Genomic DNA, 23206 nt, shown 5'->3' with positions numbered 1-23206 from the left:
TCGAAGGTAGATGGTCGAATGACAGCACAATCCTCACACTCAAATATTGAATGATAGCCTTGTCTCATCCATCGGTAAGAAAATAGGGTAAGGTACTTTCGGACATTGTCTTTCAACAAGACAATGATCGGAAACATACTGCAAGAATCACTCGCGATTGGCTTCAAACTCAAGGAGTCAATGTTCTAGACTGGCCACCCTAGTCCCCGGATCTCAACCCCATTGAACATCTTTGGGGGATCCTTAAACGCAGGATTTCATCTTAGGATCATTGCGTTAGATCGACAGGTGAAGTATGGCAAAGAGTGGAAACTGAGTGGCAAAATAATGCCAAAAACTAATTTACAGTATGCCAAACGGGAAAAAGCTGTTTTAGTTGCAAAAGGACTGCATGCAAAATATTGAATTGCCTTAGATTTTCCATATTGTATTAACTTACAAAACTGATCGAATTCCAATTTCTTCATTTTGTTTACTTTCTTTATTTTAAATGTTTTATTTACATCTTACAAAATTTTGACATTTCTCAACGTTTCAAGGTCCCTAGAGTGGAAATAAAAGATTTTTAGAAAGATGTCTGTGCGTGCGTGTGTACGTACGTTCGTACGTCCCTACGTCCGTACGTTCGCGACGTTTTTTCGTCTTCCATAGCTCAAGAACCAGAAGAGATATCGACTTCAAATAAATTTTCTTATACAGATAATAAGGCAGAAAGATGCAGAAAGGGCTCTCAAGAAAATTGCGTGGGTGGTTTTTTTACCATAGCAGTTTAAAAAAAGGTGAAAATTTTGGTTAACCCTAAATATCTTACGAACCAAAAACGCTAGAGACTTGAATTAAATTTTAGATAATAAACTGTAACGTGATCTCAAAGAAGTATATTTTTTGCAAAAAAATCTATTTAACGGTTTTTTTCTAAATCAAAAAAACTGAAAAAAAAAATTGTCACCTCCTAAATTTAACGACTAAAATATTATTTCGTCTCCAAAACAATTTTGAGCAACGGAGAATAATGTTTTTGAAATCTGATAAAATATTGAGAAAAATCGAATTGACAGTTTTTTTTTTTTATAAAAAATAAAAATTAAAAAAAACTTTACTAAAAGTTGGTAAAAATTGATTTTCGACTCGAATATCTTTTCAAAACTTTGATATATTGGCTTTAATTTACTTTTATCTTTGAAAAAATATTATTTTCAACATTCAGTAAAATTTTGAACAAAATCGAATTGACAGTTTTTTTTATAAAAAATTAAAAACCGAACAAAAATTAACAAAAGTTTGTAAAAATTGAATATCGATTCAAATATCTTTTCAAAAACTTGAAAGTTAGACTTCAAACTTATTTTATCTTATAAGAAATATTGTTTTAAACATTCTGAAAGATGTTGGGGAATAAAAACCTTAAAAAAAAATTATAAAAGTTGGTAAAAATTGATTTTCGACTCAAATATCTTTTCAAAACTTTGAAATATTGGCTTCAAACTAATTTTATCTTATAGAAAATATTGTTTTCAACATTCGATTGAATTTTGAAGAAAATCGAATTGACAGTTTTTTTACAAAAATAAAACTCTAAAAAAAAAACAATACTAAAACTTGGTAAAAATTTACTCTCGACTCAAATAGCTTTTCAAAAATTAAAAATATTGGCTTCAAACTTATTTTATTTTACAGAAAATATTGTTTTCGATATTCAGTGATTTTTATATAAAAATCCAACAGTCCGTTTTTTCATAAAAAATAAAATCTATAAAAAATAGTACGCAAATTTGGTACAAATTGATACGAGTACATATAGACAAACTTTTAAGCAAGACAAATCGACAGACGGGATGGGAAGTTATCAGTGTGGATCGCATCCCAGCCTCTTTTTTCTTAAGTTTTGAACTAATAAAATATTTTTTTTTTCTAAAGTTTGCTAAGATAGTATTGATCTTTTTATAAAAAAAATAGAAATAGTGAAATTCATTCGATCGAATATGTGAGTTACTATCTGGATTGCTCTGCTTGCGCCCTTTTGATCGTATATTTGGAAAGTACAATCGCAAATATTATAAATTGGCTCTCTCGGGCTGAAGCCATTTTAGCCCTACGGTAAATACGCTTTGTGGAGGACCTACAAAAACATTTTATACCAACACATTAATGCTAATTAAAATAAAGATGATATTTTTATATAACATTTTTGTTCGAATTGTTGTTATTTTTATATTATTTTGCAACTGAAAAAACAGACATTTGTAAAATATTTATCATTTAATTTATAAAGTAGCAATGAAATAAAACAGCCTTAATCACAAAAACAATAAAAATAATTCAATCCAGCCTTTAGGGATGCGACGAAAAGATAGCATTTTTTTTAAAGTAGTATAAAAACTTAGGTTACGGGCTTTGGAAGAGTTTTTAATAATGTTCGGATATATTTTCAACAGTTTTCAATTATGTTTAGATCCCGAGAGCGGGCAGGCCATTGTAGAATCTCTATATCATTTCCTTCAAAATAGAACTTTATAATGGGCAGGTTCAGACAACATTACGGACTTCATTTGCGGTCAAGCCAAGGCAACTAGTTATTTTTCTAACTGTCATAATTTTCAAACTTGGAACTTTACTTCACTAACTTCTACCTTCAGTTCATTGTACATAAACTATCAAAAATATCATTGTCTACAAAAAATAAATAATTCATAGAGTAGTAAAGTTCAGCTTTCAGTTGAATTAAAAAACATCATCAATTGTCAATGTGACATAAGTTCACTTGATTTGATAGATAGGGAGATTTTTCTTGACTAAATTTAAAGTCAACTTTCCAATCAGATAATAGAAAATTGACTTTCTCTTAAGTCCTTATGCCGCCTGAACCTGCCCAATCTTAGCAGTATCAACGGGAGGAATGTCCTGCTGGGAAATCATTAGACTCTTAGTAAAACGTTTCTCAGGATTAGTTGTTATATTTCGGATCCAATTATTGTAGTCTTGGCTTTCTAGTTGAATCGACTTTGATATTATTATAGTCATTACAAATCTTCCCCCGTGTTGGCGGCGACTAAGATATTGCTTTTCTTTCCGCAGATCATGCTAATAATATGACCAGACATCTGGGCTATCCATATTAAACTTTTTTTTTCATCGGTAAAAAGAACCGCCGCCTTCATGTTCTCCACTTTATGCGATCTTCTGCAAACTTAAGTCGTGCCTCGTGGTGATTCGCTGTAAGGGGCAGTTTTCATTGCATTTTTTGAATTGGGTGGTCTCAGATTTGTTAAGATTCGTTGCACATTCCTAACGTTTAACTACAGACGTTCTAAATTTTTTTTAGCAGCAAGGTAAGCATTTGAAGCGATACGTAAAAAAGCTTGTTCTTTTCTACGTGTAACCGCTCTTGGACGTCCACTACTGCGTGACTTACCATAATTTTCTGGGTCTTTGAGAAAAAAACAATCAACAAAAGTGAACTAAAATTAAATATTAATTGCTATCATTTTGTCGAAGCATTTTTTGATGCTTTTTTAGATTACGGTAATTCTCTTAGAGTTTTTACATTTTTGTAATTTAATGAGAAAAAAATAAGTTTGTAATAGCTCATTATAATTGAACCATTAAAACAGTTTCTCAACTCATGGGTATCTGCAATACTGGAAAATAAAGTAATGTGCTATATTTTTGTCGTAGATTGTATATTTTATAATTGTGTCGATAATCGTCCACAAAGCGTTCGTCTTAAACAAAAATTCGGCGTCATCTAATTTGAAAGACTAACTGTAATATTGGGCGAAACATATAGTACCGAAAAGTCGCAAAAGTCCAAAAATATATTTTTAAAAATGCCTGTAGTTATTGGATGTAATAAAATATTTTCAAATCCAAACTGAAATTAATAAATAGGCTGCGCGATACTTTTAACTATTCCTGTGTGTGCGTAACTTCAGGGATAGAGGAGACCTACATTTTATATGCCAATTTCAAACAGCACTTTAATGTGGCACAGACATTAATTGAACCCAAGGCCTCTGGCGTGACAGTCCTACAAACTAACCATCGGTACTACTCCAAGCAGTTAAATTAAAATTGATTTTTCGTCACTACTCTTACAGGATATGTTGATTCCTGGCAAGAAGTTTGAAGAAAGGAATATAGTTCAGGTTGTAATTGACCACTTGCATGAAAGTCTGATAATTCCACTGATAAACAATTACTACCTCGGTACCAAAATGCAACTATAAAAAACAGTATTTTATTTACCCAAAGATATCCCATCTTTGTTTGAAACTTTTACTTAGATATTTTTAAATTGAAAGATTAAAGTCGACTTGAAACTTGGAGATTAAGAAAGATAACTAATAAGTGGACATTCAATTGGCTTTTAAAAAATAAAACACGTTCATATAAAACTACGTAAAATGATTTTTTTATTCAAGAACAAGTATTAATTGATTAACAGTTACAAGTACAATTACAATTACAAACTGTTTACGATAACAATTTATTATTTTTATTGATGAGTAAATAATTATTTTTATCTGATGACTCTTTATCAGTTATTATTTAAAAATTTTGCATGATAATTCACATGCTCACCAACAAATGAAGCAATGTAATAATAGCTGTGATCATAGCCTTCTCTTAGTTTATAAACTGTTTGTAGATGATCATTACCAGCTGCAGCTGCAAGAAAATTGCCCGGCAAAAGTTGCTTGCTCTTTAAGAAATTATCTTCTGTCCCTTGATCAATCATTATCTCAACGGGAGTGGCTGCATACTTTGAAGCCAATTCAGTGGCATCCCAATTCTTCCATTCTTCCTTATCATCGCCCATATAACCTTTGAAAGCTTTTTGACCCCAAGAGCATTCGCATGGATTACAAATTGGTGCAAATGCTGACACCGATTGGTAGAGACCGGGGTTTTTTAGTGCAGATATAAGTGCCCCATGGCCACCCATGCTATGGCCAGTGATTGACTGCTTTTTAGTCACTGGCAGATTGGCATTGATCAATTCTATGAGTTCCTTGTTAATATAACTGAACATTTGATAGTTCTTTGACCATGGTTCTTCAGTAGCATCCACATAGAAGCCAGCACCAGATCCAAAGTCATAGCTGTCATCTTCCCCAGGTACCTTAACGTCTCTCGGGGATGTGTCTGGATTCACAATACATAATCCCTTCTCAGCTGCATACTTTTGTACACCAGATTTGTGAATAAAGTTTTCATGAGTACATGTTAGGCCACTGAGGAAATACAATACAGGACAGGCAATTTGGTCTTCGACTGCTTGAGGTGGTAAAAAGACACCAAATTTCATTTCACATTTAAGTACTTCGGAGAAATGAGAATAAATTCTTTGTTCGCCGGCGAAACATTTTGACGTAGACAACAATTTTAAGGCCATAGCAGTACTGACAGTGAAACAGTTAATATTTAATCAGACAAGTTGTTCTTAATTTATCAAAAATCTGAATTGAAATTAAATACTCTTGAAGAGAAGACTAAGGTTGGTGACTCCGTGTAACTTTAATCTTTATGTAGTGCACTCTCCTTCTCAATTTGCCGATTCGATTCCGCTGTCGTTGTAATTTCTTATCTGACTGTCAAAGTTGAGACGAGAGTCGAGATTCGAGAATCTATTGAGGACGTTTGTAGTGCTACCAGACAAGTTTCTGTAAAAATCCCAATAGAAATATGTTTTCGCTTTCTTATGTGACATGACTATGAGGAAGTGAGAAGAATTCAATTATGATGAATATGCCCTGGACATGGACGCGGGGAAAAGAAACTTTTAAAAGGTCCCCAGTAGATAAAGAAATCAGAGCATATTTAAAATTAAGTTAATTCGACAAATGCGACGGTTTTCTTGTCTCCCATGACTTTGAATAAAGAATTTACACTAGTCGACAAAATTTGGTTTTTTTCTGTTGCGCAAACAAAATAACTTTTTTAAAGGATTAAGATGTCCTAAATTCGAATCTGGCCTTTAAAATTTTCTATCACATCAGGTTTTTGAAGTATTTTAAGAGCAAAAACCTTTCTGTTTTAGATCTAATTTAAAGCATTTTAGTGTCTTACCTGGTTTCTGGAAAATCTTATGAGTTATGAGTCTTTATTTGAATCTATATGAAATTTCGGGGAAGACATGAATTTAATACTTTAGTTTTGAAAGGTACGTTTTGGACTATATTTTTAAGTTTTTCAATTATTATATGATATAATACAAATATTTCCAATGAATATTGAAGAAAAGGATTATAGATTTGGAAATTTATCACGGATTTTAATTTTAAAGTTGGATTTGAATTAAGGCCTAATTCAAATGTCAATAAGAGAACCCCGTTGGCCAGTGCTATTATCCTTCGTTTGGTTCATCTAGGAGAGGACGGGATACAATTGTTGCTTAATATACTATTTTAGGTTGATACGTCTTATAAAAATGTGTTAAAGTTTTATATAAATTACTTACCACTTCGCTGGCCAACTTGTTGTCACTTCGGCCTTTCCTTTCCATGAGAGTACTAAAACTGGCCATACACGACCAAGCCAAATGGAGCCTAACCAAAATCGATTTGGCTCTGTCGATTCATTTGGATTTTGAGCAAATTAATATTCGTGCCGTGTGATGCAACAATTAACATGTATTTTTCTAATATGTTTATATTTTATGAAAAAATCTTGTATGCGGATAATTTTATTGACATACTAGATATTGACTGCTAGTTAATTCCTGATCCCATATAAAATCCCCCTTAAAAGTAAATCCAACAATTTAGCTATGTTTCCGCGTTCTTGTAGGTTTGGAAGCGCCAACAATTATTAATTTCAAAACGACATATCTTATATCTTGGCCTCAAAATGGGTTTTTTTAAAAGAATCTAGGGACATGTATTATTATAGAGTTTTAAAAAAATGAACAAATACAAAAATCAAGTTCTAGCATTACAGAATAGATGACATCTTTGTATATTAAATCTACAGTACTATCATACGACGCGGCATCTAGTTTCTAAAGCCAAATTAGCTAATGCAGTTTTTTTACTTACTTGGGGTCTCCATTGAAAATTTCTGATGACAGAACTATCGGCCTGTTTTGGATTTTTAAGCCTAGTACATACTTCCTCGTGAAGTGAACGTTCGCCAGTGGAGAAAGTGAACTTTTGACATTGCTCACTGGTACACACTTGTGAGTACACGTTGTGAACATGCGGAAACCAAATGTCAAAGCTTCACCAACAGTTCCCGTACATTTTGCACGTGAATTGCCCGTGAACGAAAACTCTCCACTTTGTTCTCCACTCAGCTTCACGAGCAACTTCACGGGTGAACCAAAAACTGAAATTTGTATGGGTTCACGAGATGGTTCACAAGTATGTACTAGGCTTTAGAGCGGATCAAATTTGACGTTTGTGTTGTTTGTTTTGGTGAGCGTCCATTTTTCACAGTTTTTGAAATTAAAATTTTATTTCGTTTATATTGTCGGCGAGTGCCTAAATTCTTTAATTCAAAGTTATCTTTACTAGGCACAGAGCAGCTTCAAAGCTTTCGACCGACATCCTACGAAAATTCTTATAGTCTGCACCATCCTCCCATAGAAAGTTCCTGAGAAGGTGCGCCTCCAAATCATGAAGTTAACTTGCTTCGAGAAATGGATTCACCCAAAACCTGTGTTTTCTTTTATCCTCTTGAATAGTTAGCTGTTGTAGTTCCTCCAGCTTCTTAATTTATTTAAAGGGGTAATTTTTATTTACTCAAATGCATTTTTTTTATATAATTTGTATGAAAGTTACTTACTTATACTGAAGGTGGCGCTACAGTCCTCACCCAACAAACTTCTCCATCTAGCTCGGTCCCTAGCTAGATGTCTTCAATTTCGGGCTCCAAGTTGGGTGAGGTCACCTTCCATTTGTGCGCGCCACCTGATCCGCGGTCTTCCTCTACTGCGCTGTCCTGTGGGTGTGGATTCGAAGACTTTCCGGGCCAGAGCATTGGTTTCCATGCGCTCTACGTGACCCAGCCATCTTAGTCGTTGGAATTTTACCCTTTTGGCTAAGTCTACGTCGCTGTATCTATCTTCTACTTCACTCCCCTTCGATGCATACGGCACCGAAGATCACACGAAGAACTTTTCTCTCGAACCGACGCAAGGTGCTTTCATCCGCTTTTGTTATAGTCCATGCTTCTGCACCGTATAGCAGGACGGGGATGATAAGGGTCTTAGCAACACTTTGGCCCCTCGAGAGAGGACTTTACCATTCAATTGCTTTCTTAGTCCAAAGAAACAGGGGTTAGCAAGAGTTATTCTGCGTTCTCAGCGCTGGTGTTGTTTTCTGCGTTTACAGCGGAGCCTAGGTAGACGAAGTCCTTCACTACCTCAAAGTTACGTCTGTCGATGGTGACGTTTTGACCAAGACGTTGGTGTTGTATGTAATTTCTTGACGACATCATGTACTTTGTTTTGCCCTCATTAACCCTTAAACCCATTTTTTCCGCCTCTCCCTCAATACTCACAAAAGCCCCGTTGACATCACGCTGAGTTCTTCCGATTATGTCAATGTCATCAGCATATGCTAGTAATTGGACAGACTTTTGTAAGATAATGCCTCTAGTGTTTACGTGTAAGCTCTGCACTATTTTTTCAAGCACGATGTTAAAAGATCACATGACAGTGCATCACCTTGTCTTAAACCTTTTTTGACATCGAAAGGTTCTGTTAAGTTGTTTCCAACCATTATGGAGCAGCGTGAATTCTCCATGGTCACGGACTAGTTTGGAAGGGATGCCAAAACTAGACATGGCTCTATACAGCTCGTCCCTGTATATGCTGTCATAGGCGGCCTTGAAATCGATGAAAAGATGGTGGGTGTCGATTTGGTGTTCTTATACAATAGATTAACCGTTTCTAATGTCAAATGTGACATTTGAGGTTGCTCATGGTAAGACATAATATACCCAGTTAAAAAAAAACAATGGATTGCGGATGAGATTGCGGAAGAGAAGCTGGATTGGATTTTACTCTTATGGAGCCTCAGTGTTAACTTTTGCATATAAGACTTCCAACGCCATCTTGATGCTACGGTGAGCTTAAAAAAAATATTATAGATTTCATATGCAAAGACGACATCAAAGTGAAGTTGGCTACTAGCAGAGTTATGATGAATAAATTTACTTTTTCGAAAATCTAAACTTAGGAAAATTCTTTATCTTTTAAAATTCATTTCAAATATGTCCGTTGATTGATGTAAACTCTAACGGTGTAAGAGTCTGAGGCTTTGATTGTGTTTCTGTTTTACCACCAAAAGTCCATTGGTGACATTCTGCATCGCCAAAGAGAACAAACGTTTTAGTGTGTTCGAAGAATTTGCTGCATGTAATTTATAAAGCCAAAGTTTTCGTTTCCACATGCGAACAAATAAACGACAGCCTTTTCTTTGATGTTTTTCTCCTTAAATCGATTAAGTTGTATCATTTTCTAAAAAAGGTGATTTATAGATACAGATTTATTATGCATTTGTGAGTGATACTAAAAAAAGAAAATTTTCAGACCCATTTTTTTATTTAGCGTATATTTATAAAAGTAAACGTGTTAACAAAAAAAAATAAAAACAGTTTTTTTAAAGAAATTCACAAAAAAACTTTTTTTTTCAAAAATAAATAATAAAATTACAATCTGTAACAATTATACTGATGAGTATAAAGATGAAATACTTATAAGATAATCTACGTGCTTATTTTTCTTAGTTTTTTCTTCATTTTATATCTTAAATCTTAAATCATTTATTTGCTAATGGTTTTCCAACTTTTACTTAACGATTCAAACTTATATCCTATCTTTTAAAACGGCTGTCAACATCCCAGAATTATGCAATCAAATCCTGTTGGGTTTGAAGTATAAAAAAAGAAAGAAACAAAAACGAAATGTTATACAGAATGTCAAATACCATTTTCGCGTATTTCTTAGGTTTTTAAAAAACGAACTTTCTCTTTAGTTTCATTTATTACAGAATCCTTTGCCACCTAACTTTTTCACGGTTACTGCCTCTTGCGAGGAATTGAAAAATCCTCCAAGAGTAATTCTTGTTATGAAAAGTGCTTTCTCAAATTAGCCGTGGGGATGCGGCATATAAACTGTAGGTCCCTTCGATCTCTGACAACATTACTCGCACACAGGAATGGTTGAGAGTTGTAAGTTACTAGGTCCTGGTTCGTAATGGACTGTTGCGCCACCTAATTGAGTCTTGTGTTTAACAAATGTATAATTAAATATAATGGCTGACTGAAAATCTATCCATAGTATAGTAGGATTTTACACGAATAACAATACAAGACAATATCCATAGTATGAATAACACCTATATAAGTTAGAGTAGAATCTTACTATGGATGGGCTTTTGACATTTATACGAGTCTGGGATGGATCTTATGTGATTTCGTTCTCAAAGGGTACGATTGATATTGTATTTGTATCTCGATGGCTGTGTTCGTTGAGTAGTGTGTGTTTTCCACTGGGGAAAAAAATCATTTATTGTTGATATTATTTACTTATGTTAAAGAAAATGGACTAACAGGGCTTATTTTGCAAGAGAAAACAATGGAAAAGATAATTAAGTTTTTCTATGCTTCCGCAAAGGTTATTTCAGTTTAGATTAAGTAAATCTTCATGGTGTTTCCACTGCACAAGAAGATTCAAAAATGATTAAGTTTGACAGTACTTTATAAAATGAAAATGGTGTTTTGATGTTTCTTATAAAGTGCATGTAAGATAGTTTGAGTGTTAAACAATGAAAAAACTGAATAGTTCAGCACCATATAAGAATACGGTACTCCATGTGCAATTTTTTTTCAATTTGATTAAACCAAAACTATATTTTTGTACACAAACATGCAAATAAACAGACCAATATCTGTAAAACCAACTCCTCCATACAGGTTTTTTGACTCGACTCCAATCCCCACCCGGAATGGACGCGAGTCCAGCTCATTTCAACTCGGTTCAGGTATATACAAATTGAGACGAGCTTCAAGCTCTATTCAACACCACATGTTAATGTAGCAGTCTACGAAAAAATGTTAAATGAACTTTTTTTTATAGAATCTTAATTTGCAGATGTTTTCCTACCATTTCTTTTTGAAAATTGTCCATTTTATTAGTTTAAGTTAGTTTTTTATTTTTTATTTTGATTTTAATAAAACTTTCTTCTATTTGTGTGTTTGTTTATTATTATTCTGACAGATCTTCTTTCAGTTGTACCAATTTTTAATTTAAAAATCTGGCTACTGCGGATCGTTTTGTTAGCAATTTCTCACTATAGTATATATGGAACACCAAAAAAACGCACATAATTCCATTGTCATTATATTTCTTAAAAAAAAATCATACTTTAAATGGAATGACCCATTTTCGAGATATCGAATTTAAAAACAAAAAAAAAATTAATTCAAAAATAGACAATGACATTTTTTCATCAAATAGTATTGTGTTAATATCTAATCTAGCTTTTATGCAGAAAATAATTATTGAAAACCGTTCCAGAATTCCTGCAAACGTTTTAATAGAAATTGGCAGAGGTAAACCAGCGGTGGTAAACTGGCAGAGGGAAGCCGGAGGAGGTATGCATGGGGACTGCTGTTAAAAACGTAAAAAAACAGTAAAAGCTTAACCAAATCTGGCTTAGGCTCTAGGGACGAAGACACGCAGACAAACGGATGAAATCGCGAGTCCCACTGTTTTGACTACTTGAAGTTCGAAATTATTTGCAAAAGCAAAGCTTCTTGCACAGTTTCTATAAAATAGACATATTATTTTGGCAAGTGACAAAATTATTTACTCCACGCACCAGAAAATATACTATAGCGTAGTGGCCATTTCGACATAGCTGGGTTTGACATTTTTTTAAATATCCACAATTTGAATTGACTGCAGCTTCTGAACTTATTTAACTGTATTAAAAGCCAAATAAAATAACAATTAAATTCGGTTCTCTGAACACACATTTTAGTCCGAAAAGAGACTAGTGCGACGCCATGGTGTTTGGGCAAATGTAATATCGCCTATTTCGAAACAATTTTAAGTCACTGATATTTTCAACTTTTGAGCAAACTTTTAGCTTCTGTATGAATTTCCACAACGGAATTGAGCTTTTGTTTAAATAGCCAAATGAAATATTGTTCTCTGAACACACTCCTTCCTCCAAATCAGAAAATTTAAAATTCACTCCAAAATTCAGTCTAGTCGGTTTTAAAGTTTGCAACTGCAACTTTTTGAACATAATTATGAGTATTTCATACTGTATTCCACCCTAACTAACCAAAGAGATTATTTTATTTATTCAAATAAAATCACAATATAATTTGATTCTCTGGACGCACTCTTTACTCCGAAACAGAAAATTGGCTAGTGCGTCGCCATGCTGTCTGGGGAAATCAATTTAGCTGGGTTTTGAAATTACCTGGAAATATTCACAATTCAAATCAAACTGACTGCTAACTGCAACTTGTTGAGGAACGTTGTGCGATCTTGCGAAAATTGAACTGAGCTTAGAGGATATTAAAAATATACAAATAAAATTACAAAACCTAAAACAACTAAAAACCTCAAGAACAAATTACACTCAATAAATTGGTTTATTTCAAAAACGCATAACCATGTCTACAATTGCTGCGGACCCTGACTATAGCAAACAGCTTGAGAATCAAATGGAAAATATGCGTATTTATTTAGAGAAGCTAGTACAAAGCGATGAAGTTGATGAGTCTATAAATGGTCATAAAGTCGAAAAGGTACAAGGATTCGCCGGAATACCAAATTTAATCCAGAGAACACATCCAGATGACATCACTCATGATTCATATCTACAGCCAGCTCCTTTGTTGTCTGGTGTAGTACAACCGACAACAGCCTATAAGTTCGTTTATATCCTTTTATTCTAGCAATTGCCTTCTACATCTTGAACTATAATATTTTCAGTTACGGCCTCGTGGGTGCTTCTCCGCAATATACTAAAACCATGATAACAAGTGTTTTAGCCAATCCTTCAAATTTAAAAAGTTCCACTCCAAAATTTGTCAATTACTGTTGCCCAAGAACAAGAAGGCGCATAAGCAACAAACAACCAGATATTGATCCTGATACTTCGGGCATTGATATTGATGCCACTATGATTGAGCTCGGTCTAACACCAGAAGCGTAAGATCTCGGGAGTAAATGAAATCGAGCATTTCATTTAACTTTTTTGTTTTTCTATAGGCTCACCAAAAATAGAGTTCATAAACTCTTCTCTTTATTTAGCGACTTGGAATTCTCCATCCATGCGGAATTTATAACCACTACTGTTTATGATGAAAAGACAATTCCAAACACATTGAGTGTATCGGCCCAAACTAAATATGCCGTATGGAGCAGTCATAAATTACTTCGCAGTTTACGTGAAGTACTTAAAAGACCTATGCCAGCAGAGTATAAATCAGCTTATGCCAAATGTGAAGAAGCTTTGGGGCAGCTTCAGCAAGCTATTACGAATTTGGAACGTTTTAAATATTGCACGTTAGAGCATCGTAAAGGAGACTTTATTGCACCGGATGCCGAAGGTATGACTAAAATGTTGTTTTTTTGAAGTTGCTAAAACAACAAACTTGCATTAAAATCAATTCTTAGTTCATAGTGATAAAAAATCTAAGATAATTCTAAGGATTGAATGAAATATTCAACTGATTATAACTTGTTTTTATTTAATCTCCATAAAGTATTCTACTTCAATCTTTAAATGGTCGTTAATGTTGATATTGTTGGAGGGGTGATTTCCTGAGATATACATATATCGTTGGAAAGCTTAGCTATAGGGCATAATTCATTTAGGGTTTAGACAGAATATGGCATCAAAAATTCAAATGAAAGCAAAAATTGCAATCATATACCATTTCAATTGGTTATTTTAAATTAACTTAATAGCACCCAAAATGATTGAACTTTTGTGCCAATGATCAATAAAAGCAAATAACATCACGGATGATTCACTAAACAGTATAGACAGTGCGTATAGTAATTGAAATATACAATAACTCTCAAAATTAAGCGTACACCAACGAGAAAACTATTTTTCTGTTTTGAATAATTAAAATGGAATGAAAAGCTATTTGAGTCAATATTTTAAAATTTTCTTTTGTTTAATCTTTAAAATTATTAGTCTAAGAGCTGAGGGCTCAAAATTGGGTGATATTAAAGTTGCAGGTAGTTTAGTTATGGTTATAACAGAAACATTTGTCTGTCTGCACGAAGTCTTAAGGCCCAACTATAATAGGCATAAGCTAGCATATGCGCGCATAAGTAAACGTTCGAATACAAAGAATCTCAATACGAGTGAACATAATGGAGACTAGCTCCGATTCGTTCAATTTTTCTCAGTTTCGTTAACTTAAGCACACTTAAGCAAGAGCGATCCCAGTCGCTCGCCGCATAAGTAAAATCTGACATTTAGATACGTGAGCAAAATTGCATTATGGCTATGCAGTAATAAACTTAAGTGAATTATCGTTGGGTTTTTGACATAAGCTTATGTTTGCTTATGCCTATTATAGTTGGGCCTTTAGAGTTTCCAAAAAAGTGCAAAAGGATAACTTAAGTGGGTTAATAAAATGTATCTTAGATACCAGTTTATAAAAATATTAACAACAAAAAACATAATTTTGTAACCTACTGAATACAATACAATTTTTTGAATTAAATTTTAAGTAATGGTATTTTGAGGGAAACAACTTTTGTTATACATATGTTAAAAGAAAGATATTTACTCAAAAAAAAAAAATAACAGGAACATTTAAATCTGTTGACAACAGCGATTCAATTTACAGCATTTTTGTTAGTGTTTTTTGAAATGTATTTTGATGACAACCTTCTGGAATGTAGGTACACTGATCATTACATTTCCAGACATTCAATTTTTTTTCAATATGTATTGCATAAGGCGTAAGACATTGGATGTCTTATCAAAAAAAAAAAACATTGTGTAGTTCTAAAGGGTAAATATCTTAAAAGCGGATAATTCTTTTTTACTTCCCATAGGAAGTTATTGGTCGCATTCACAAAGCTCTAGTGGCTGGTAGTCAGGGGATTCTGATTAGCTAAATCTAACTACAAAAATGTCCCCTTCGACATAGTGTACAAATTTCGGCTACCAACTTAGTGCATACTTTTTTCGACGTTTCACAATCAGCTGCTCGGTAAGGACAGAAGAATTCAAAATGAAATTAATCTTTCGGTATTTAAATACAAATATAAATCAATAATATTGTGTCTTCTATTAAGTTTTATTGAATTTAAAATAAAAAAGAGGCTGGTGAGGCGACCCACACTGATAACTTCCTATCCTGTCTGTCGATTTGTCTTGCTTAAAAGTTTATAGGTTTTCGTGTTGGTTTAAAAAAGTTGTCCGTTGAATTATTCTTAAAAATTTTAAAATTACCAGCAATATTTTTCATATAAGAAATAGTTAGCTTGAAAGTCTAGTTTTGTTGAATAGAATTTTATTCGAAAACAAATTTTTACCAATGAATAGATGAATGAAATTAATTTGAGAGATGTCAAGAAAAAAAACATCAATTTTTACCAAATTTGCGTACTATTTTTTGTAGATTTTAACGGACTGTTGGATTTTTATAAAAAAAAACTACTGAATATCGAAAACAATATTTTCTGTGATATAAAAAAGTTTGAAAACAATATTTTTAATTTTTGAAAAGCTATTTGAGTCACAAGTAAAATTTTACCAAGTTTTAGTATTGTTTTTTTTGTTAGGTTTTTATTTTTTGTAAAAAAACTATCAAACCGATTTTTCTCAAAATTTCACCAGATGTTAAAAAAGTTTTTTTTTTCGTTGCACAAAACTGTTTTGGAGATAAAATCATTTTGTTTTCGTAAAATTTGCGAGGTGACAAATTTTTTTTTTAGTTTTTTTGATTTATAAAAAAACCGTTGATTAGATTTTTTTCAAAAAATATACTGATTTAGAATAACGTTACAATATATAATATAAAATGTTAATCAAGTCTCTAGCGTTATTAATTCGTAAGATATTTAGGGTTAACCAAAATGTTCACCTTTTTTTTTAAATTGCTATGGTAAAAAAACCGCGCACGCAATTCTCTTGAGAGCTCTTTCTTTATTTTTCTGCCTTATTATCTGTATAACAACATTTATTTGAAGTCGATATCCCTTTCGGTTCTTGAGCTATGGAAGACGAAAAAAACGTCGCGAACGCACGGACGTACGAACGTACGAACGTCCGTACACACGCACGAACAGATATCTTTCTAAAAATCTTTTATATCGACTCTAGGGACCTTGAAACGTCGAGAAATGTCAAAATTTTCAATTTGACAAATCGGACCTATTACAATAACTTCCTATGGGAGGTTAAAAAAAATATTTAAAGTTTGTCATTAATATGACAGTTCCGGGTTGACTAGCTTTGCAGTGCAATTTTGCATTCACAAAGCTAGTTGAATTTTGACAACGTAGTCACTAGCTTTATGAATGCGGCCAATATTGGTCCCATTTTTCGAATTGATAATTTTGACATTTTTAAGCGTCAAAGTCCCCAGAATCTTGATCAAAAATATTTAGAGAGATGTCTGTGTGTGCGTGTGACGTGTGTACGAAAGTTCATGCGTTCACGATACTATTTTTCGGCGCCCATACCTCAAGAACAAGTAGAAATATCGACTTCAAATAAATTTGTATTGATAATAACGAAGAATAACGTTTTAAACACATGGTATAAAATCTAATTAACAGTTTTGTATTCAAAAAATAACAACCTTAAAAAAAATACAACAAAAAGTTTGTAAAAATTGTTTTCCATTCAAATATCTTGGCAAAAAATAAAGATAGTTTGCTACTATATGAAAAAAAAACTCAATTGCAGAAAACTGTTTTAATTTCAATTGATAACAAAATTGACTTGTTACAAAAAAAAAACATTTAAATATTTCCAGCACATGCCAATAGTTAGTTATGAGTGTTGGCCTCTTCTCAGTCTCCTTTATATTTTATTGACTAGTAATTAAAATTACAAGGTAATAAACATACAAAAAAAGGAGAGAGCCTAGCTGCGACGACTATTGGCTCTGCTTGTTATTAAAATTTGTATACATTTAAGTTAAGGGTTGTAAGAAATTTATTTACATTTTCGATATTTGAGCTGGTGGGGTTTTTTAATACGTCGTAGGTAGGTAAGTAGAAATGGTGATCTCAAGGCAACCTAGACTGAGATCCAATTAGCGCTGTATTGCGTCATTTTGATACCAAAAACTCGTTTGACCTGTGATAGAAAGGGAAAGATTTATAGAGAAGCTCCATAGCGATTATGTTGGAGCCATTTTGTCGCATTGAGAAAAAAGATTAGGTCTCTAATCTTTGTCTTAGATAGCTCATCAAGTTCGTGAAAGAATGCTTTTCCAAAATATTTCATTCTAGTGTTTGCCAAAGCAGGACATTTGCAGAGAAAATGGATTATCGTTTCACTTTCTCTTTGGTCCACCTTCGGTTCGATTCAGTTCAATAGATAGAAAAGATTTTACCCTTCATAGCACCAAGAGGAATGTTAACCATTTCCGCAAGTGAGCTATGAAGGACCGATCCTTGCCTGGCTAGCTCGGCAGCCCGTTCATTTCCCACGATACCACTATGGCCCGGAACCCAGATCAGGGTGACACCGAGGTTAATATTCTGGCTCGCAAGCTCATCGCGACATTGTTGGACCAATGTAGATGAGGTTGTGGCCGAGTTAATGGCTTTGACAGCTGCCTGACTGTCTGTAAAGATAACCGCATTTCGGTTTTGGTTTGGGCTTTGTTTAAGTATCTTACATGCCTCCCTTATTGCCAGCAGTTCAGCCTGAAAAAATCTAGCAAAGTCAGGAAGCCTAAAGGATTTAGCTACATTTAGGGACTCAGAAAAGATCCCAGAACCAACTCCGCACTCCATCTTTGAGCCGTCAGTAAAGATGGTTGTGTCGAAACCTATCGACACGATGTCATCCTTCCAATCTTCTCTGGATGGGAAATTAACCTTAAAACCCTTACTAAGGCTCAAAGTAGGAGTGCAGAAGTGTCTACCGAGATAATATCTGAGGGAATCAATTTCGTTGTGATGCTGTGACCATAAGGTTTTGACAACCAGCTGTTTGATTCCTTCAGCCTAATAGCGCTGCAGGAAACTATGTATTTAATAAAAAGGTCGATTGGTAGAAGATCCAAAATAACGTTTAAGGCGTCCGTTGGGCAAGTACGCATGGCCCCTGTGGTGCCCACGCAAGCTGTTCTCTGAACTTTTTACGTCCTATATCGATATATTTTTGAATATTGATAAAAGAGGAGCTTCCGATGATTGTCAGTTTTTGAGGAGGTGAGTTAAACTCATTTTTGTATTGTAGGTGGAGCATATCGGTGGATTGTTTTTGTTTAGAAGGTGTTTGTGAGTTGCTGACGTGTGACCAAGTCTTAAGCGGATGTAGTTAGAGATTTTCTGTTTCGATACGTTTGTAGGGTATTAAGGGTAGGTTTAATAGGCTCCATTCGATTTCTTGTTTTTTTCTCAAGGTGTTTTTGGGTTTTCATGTCTTTTGGTGTATATATTGAATTTATACACTGGTGATTTGTTGGTAGAGGTTGCTACTTTATCAGCTTCTTCGTTTCCACGTATATTAGAATGTCCTGGAGTCCAAATCAGTTTCATTTTATTCGGCTTCATTATTATCTTGTTCCTTATCGCGAAAATAAGATCTGAATCGTTGTTTGGATTTTTAACTGCTTTCAGGAATGATATTCTATCAGCATATTACGAACTTGTTGTTGGAATTCCTTATTGATTTGGCTGATTGCAGAATAGGAAAGGAGGCTTCTGCGGTGAAAATAGAAGCATATTCCGGGAGGATGCCAATATTGAGGATTTGGCCATCTTCAGATTTGACTGCAAACGATGTATTATCTTTTGATTTGGATCCATCAGTGAATATACATTTCCAGCCTTAAGTTTTAAGTTCTGATGAAATACTTGAGAACAGTGATTGGTATACTGCATTGCTTGTATTTGTTTTACTGTAGTGAGCAGGGCTCAATACAAATAAATCGGCTTTTATATTCCATGGAGGATATGATAAATTTGAGTTTCTTGGAGTTTTTGTTAGTATTTCCGTTTCTCGAGCTTTTTCCATAATTTTGGAAGAGCAAGAAATAAGGGATATTAATCAATTAATTAATTTCCTATCTTTATTAGGTTTCAAAATTGTAGTTTCAGTAACATTGTGTATAATTATTTGTATGAACAATTTTGCTCCGTTACAAAATGATAGGTAAGCCCGTTTTTATGTTGTGGCATTCCTGAGCCATACAGTAAATCAAAAATTCAACAGGATAGTTGCTTTTGTAGGGGTCGGTAACAGGGTCGATTGATTTAGTTGTATTTAGAAGTTAAAAGCGTCAACAACGATATTTTTGCGGCTAAAATAAATCGTCCATTAAGCCACGCTTGATTATTAAAATAAGCTTGTAGATCTGGAAATACACAGCACAAATACCTGCTATATATAGACTACCGAATATACACAAACAAAACATGCCTCTCCGCCTCATAGCATCATCGATAAAAGTGTCTTGTTACGAACTCTCCAGGTTTCTTGGTAGAATATTACAGAGTGTCACGAAAGAATCTCCCCACTCAGTCAGAAATTCTTTAGAGTTCAAGTGCAAAGCGAAAGATTTAATAATCGATAAAAATGAAGTTTTGGTTTCTTACGTCGCTGTTTCTCTGTTTACTAATGTTCCCGTTCAACTTGCAATCAACATTATTAAAAGGAAATGGGAAACTATAAGCGAAAACACAAGGTTGAGCCAAAGCAAATTCCTCTAATTGTTTAATTTTTGCATAAAGGACAATAACTACTTACAGTTTAAAGACAATTTGTACAAACAAATACATGGTATGCCAATGGGAAATCCTCTTTCCCCGACGATTGCTGACTTGGTTTTAGACTATTTGCTTGAAGAATGTTTTAAACTTAACTACAGACCTAATTTTATAGCAAAGTACGTTGATGATATTTTCGCGATTGTTAAAATAGAAGAAATTGATAATGTGCTACGATGCCTCAACCAATTCAACGAAACGATCCAGTTTAACGTAGAGAAGGAAGAAAGTGAGTCAATAGCATTCTTAGACGTTAAAATCTATCGAGAAAACGACCGTCTATCTTTCGACTGGTATCAGAAGGATACGGCATCTGGAAGACTTGTCAATTTCCTAATCACTAACCAAGCCAAACACAAACGTATGAACACAGCATCCAATCTCATACATAAAGTCTTTGCGTTGAGTGACCCAAAATACCACTCGGCCAATGAGAAAAAAGTCACACAAATACTTATTGACAATAGCCTTCCGATAGAAATCATAAGAAACTTGATACTTCGTCAAAAACATCAAGTTTCTTTCGGAAATAAGTTGGAGAAGAAAGGTGTTTATAAAAGTGTTGTGTATGTTCCCAAACTCTCGGAAAATTTCAAAGAAGTTGTCGCCAAAAACAACCCTGACGTGAACTTAGCATGTAAGTCAAACCAGACAGTTGCATCTTTATTTACATGTCTAAAGACGAAAACGGACAAGGATCGCCGCTCAGACGTAGTTTACAAAATAAACTGCAAAGGAAAACCGGACGAACCATGCAATCTGTGTTACATTTACACAACTAAACAACTCCTTCGACAAAGAATAGCTAACCATAAATCTGACATTCGCCAAAAAAACGGAAAAGACAGCACTAGCATGCCACGCCATCGAAACAGGACATCAACCAGATTTTAAAGGAGTCCAAATTCTTGCAACGGAAAACGTACATCCAAACGCTTTACAATAGAAACACTTTACATAATAAACCACAAAAATAATATGAACCGCAAACAAGACACTCAAAACATATCCGCCGTTTATTGTTCCTTAGTTTCAGACACAAACAATTCAACAGTTGACAAGTCTTCAAATCGGATGCGCTTTAAATTTAATTTGTTTTAATTGTTTTTTAAATGTTTTTGTAATATTCAAACCCATCCCCTGAAGAAGACGGCAATCACCGTCGAAACGTTGGGAAAAATCAGATGAAAACTGTTTTAATTTAATCATCAAAAAGCCGATGAGAATCACCACTTTAATTGTTCTCAAATCAAACATTTTCGATTTTTATAAAAAAAAAACTACTGAATATCGAAAACAATATTTCTTGTAAGTTAAAATTAGCTGGAAGCCATGATCTTACAGTTTTGAAAAGATATTTTAGTCGAAAATAAATTTTTAACATCTTTTGTTAAATTTTCTTTTAAGTTTTTATTTTTTGTAAAAAAACTGTAAATTCCATTTTTCTCAAAATTTTACTGAACATTTAAAACAATATTTTTTAATAGATAAAATAAGTTGAAAGCCATAATCTCAAATTTTTGAAAAGGTATTCAAGTCGAAATTCAGTTTTTAGCAATTTTGAGTGAGGTTTTTTTTAGGTTTTTATTTTTTATAAAAAAAATGTCAATTCGATTTTTCTAAAAATTTTACCAGATGTTAAAAACTTTATTTTCGTCGCACAAAGTTGTTTTGGAGATAAAATCATTTTGTACCTATTCGTAAAATTTTCGAGGTGACAATTTTTTTTCGGTTTTTTCGATTTATAAAAACCGTTAGTTGGATTTAAAAAAAAAAATAGCGTTTTTGGTTAATAAGATATTTAGGGTTAACCAAAATGTTCACCTTTTTTTAAACTGCTGTGGTTAAAAAAACCGCCCAGGCAATTTTCTTGAGAGTCCTTTTGCATCTTTCTGCCTTATTATCTGTATAACAAAATTTACTTGAGGTCGATATCGCTTCTGGTTCTTGAGCTATGGACGACGAAAAAAACGTCACGAACGTACGGACGTACGTACACACGCACACACAGACATCTTTTATTTCGACTCTAGGGACCTTGAAACGTCAAGAAATGTCAAAATTTTCAATTTGACAAATCGGACCTATTACAATAACTTCCTATAGGAAGTTAAAATTTCATTCCAGTTGGTTAGTTGCAGTATAGATAAAAAACCTAGATACCGACTGCAGCGACATCTGCAGGACTGATTTGTGAATCTAAAGCATACCCAAATTAATACAAACATATTTATATATGTAAATAAAGATACTTAGTCTTAGAGAGAAAAATACAAGCATCGACATTAACGAAGAGTTGTTTTTCTTGTGCATTTATTGAAATCGATTTTGAAGTTCGAATTTCAATCATATCTATGTACAGGCATTCATTACACTTTTACGATTCTGAATAAGGGTTTCTTCTAACGGCTACCTTGACTTTTTTATTAAATATGTGTACTGGGAAAAGGGTCTAATATTACCTTTAAACTGCTTGTAGTCACTGAGTCACTACTTGTATCATTAAAAATCTTTCAGTTTGAACTTTGAACCAAAAAAAAAAAATCATTTAACGATGAATTTAATTTTGTATAACTAATAGAGTTGATTTTTTGATGAAGTTGAAGGATTTTTTTTTTAATTACAAAGTTTTATTAAAACACACGAAAGTGATTAAACTTAGGATTAACGTTTGGTTTAATGCAACACGAGATTTATGTAATCCATTTTCTTTTCTTTCCTTTTTTATTTGCATAATTAGAATATCTCCAACCACTAATGGCCGCTTTGAATCATTTAACTGAACGTGTTGAAAAAACCCGAATGTACGTTCAAGTTTATGAGCGAGCACTTAATGCTCCAGAGCGATATAAGGCTGCTCTTCTTGCCAGTCGTGAGGAGGATCATCGTCAACCTTTACCCGAAGAAAGGTCTACAGAAGCTACCACCAGTAACAACCGTCCACAGGTGGCCCGACGTTACATTGGTTGAAAACTTTAAAAAACTATATCTATTATCTACCATATATACTTTATATTATTTATACCTACATACATACGTACATCATTATCTATATATATTTATTTATTAAAATAGTTTTTTAGTCAAATTAAAGCATTTTGGTTTGTATGTTATGTTTTCTTGTGTTGCTATTATTTATATTTTGCATAATTTTGTACCTGATGGGAATTTGTATTTATTTGATGTAAAAGTTAGTTTTAATTACATTACCAGTTTTAAATAATTGTAATATAAATAAATTACACAAAATGGATC

The 23206-nt window shown here is 33.4% G+C and overlaps 3 protein-coding genes across 3 annotated transcripts in view; 1 reads left to right on the top strand and 2 right to left on the bottom strand.

Annotated features, from left to right (window-relative positions):
- The window catches only part of LOC129940061 (zinc finger protein 180), a 24731-nt gene extending 20430 nt beyond the window's left edge, over positions 1-4301 (bottom strand). The window contains exon 1 of the mRNA XM_056048290.1: positions 4246-4301. Coding sequence (XP_055904265.1) covers positions 4246-4260 — 15 coding nt within the window. The 5' untranslated portion in view covers positions 4261-4301. The remainder of the gene's footprint in view (positions 1-4245) is intronic.
- Positions 1-23206, top strand: part of LOC129940057 (uncharacterized) — a 25826-nt gene extending 2620 nt beyond the window's left edge. Inside the window, exons 2-5 of the mRNA XM_056048284.1 lie at positions 12378-12896; positions 12959-13177; positions 13238-13578; positions 22692-23206. Coding sequence (XP_055904259.1) covers positions 12637-12896; positions 12959-13177; positions 13238-13578; positions 22692-22921 — 1050 coding nt within the window. The 5' untranslated portion in view covers positions 12378-12636 and the 3' untranslated portion in view covers positions 22922-23206. The remainder of the gene's footprint in view (positions 1-12377; positions 12897-12958; positions 13178-13237; positions 13579-22691) is intronic.
- On the bottom strand, positions 4390-5578 carry LOC129940062 (S-formylglutathione hydrolase). Its single transcript, XM_056048291.1, has one exon. The coding sequence runs from the start codon at positions 5393-5395 to the stop codon at positions 4538-4540; it is 858 nt and encodes a 285-aa protein (XP_055904266.1). The 5' UTR covers positions 5396-5578; the 3' UTR covers positions 4390-4537.

This window comes from Eupeodes corollae, chromosome 1 (genome assembly GCF_945859685.1).
Source record: "Eupeodes corollae chromosome 1, idEupCoro1.1, whole genome shotgun sequence".
Lineage (NCBI taxonomy): Eukaryota > Metazoa > Arthropoda > Insecta > Diptera > Syrphidae > Eupeodes > Eupeodes corollae.
The sequence above is the reverse complement of the archived record's forward strand: the minus strand, read 5'-3'. Positions and strand labels throughout refer to the sequence as shown.

Bases quoted from the DNA above. Each gene is read 5' to 3' on its own strand.
- LOC129940062 (XM_056048291.1), bottom strand. From the start codon at position 5,395: ATGGCCTTAAAATTGTTGTCTACGTCAAAATGTTTCGCCGGCGAACAA.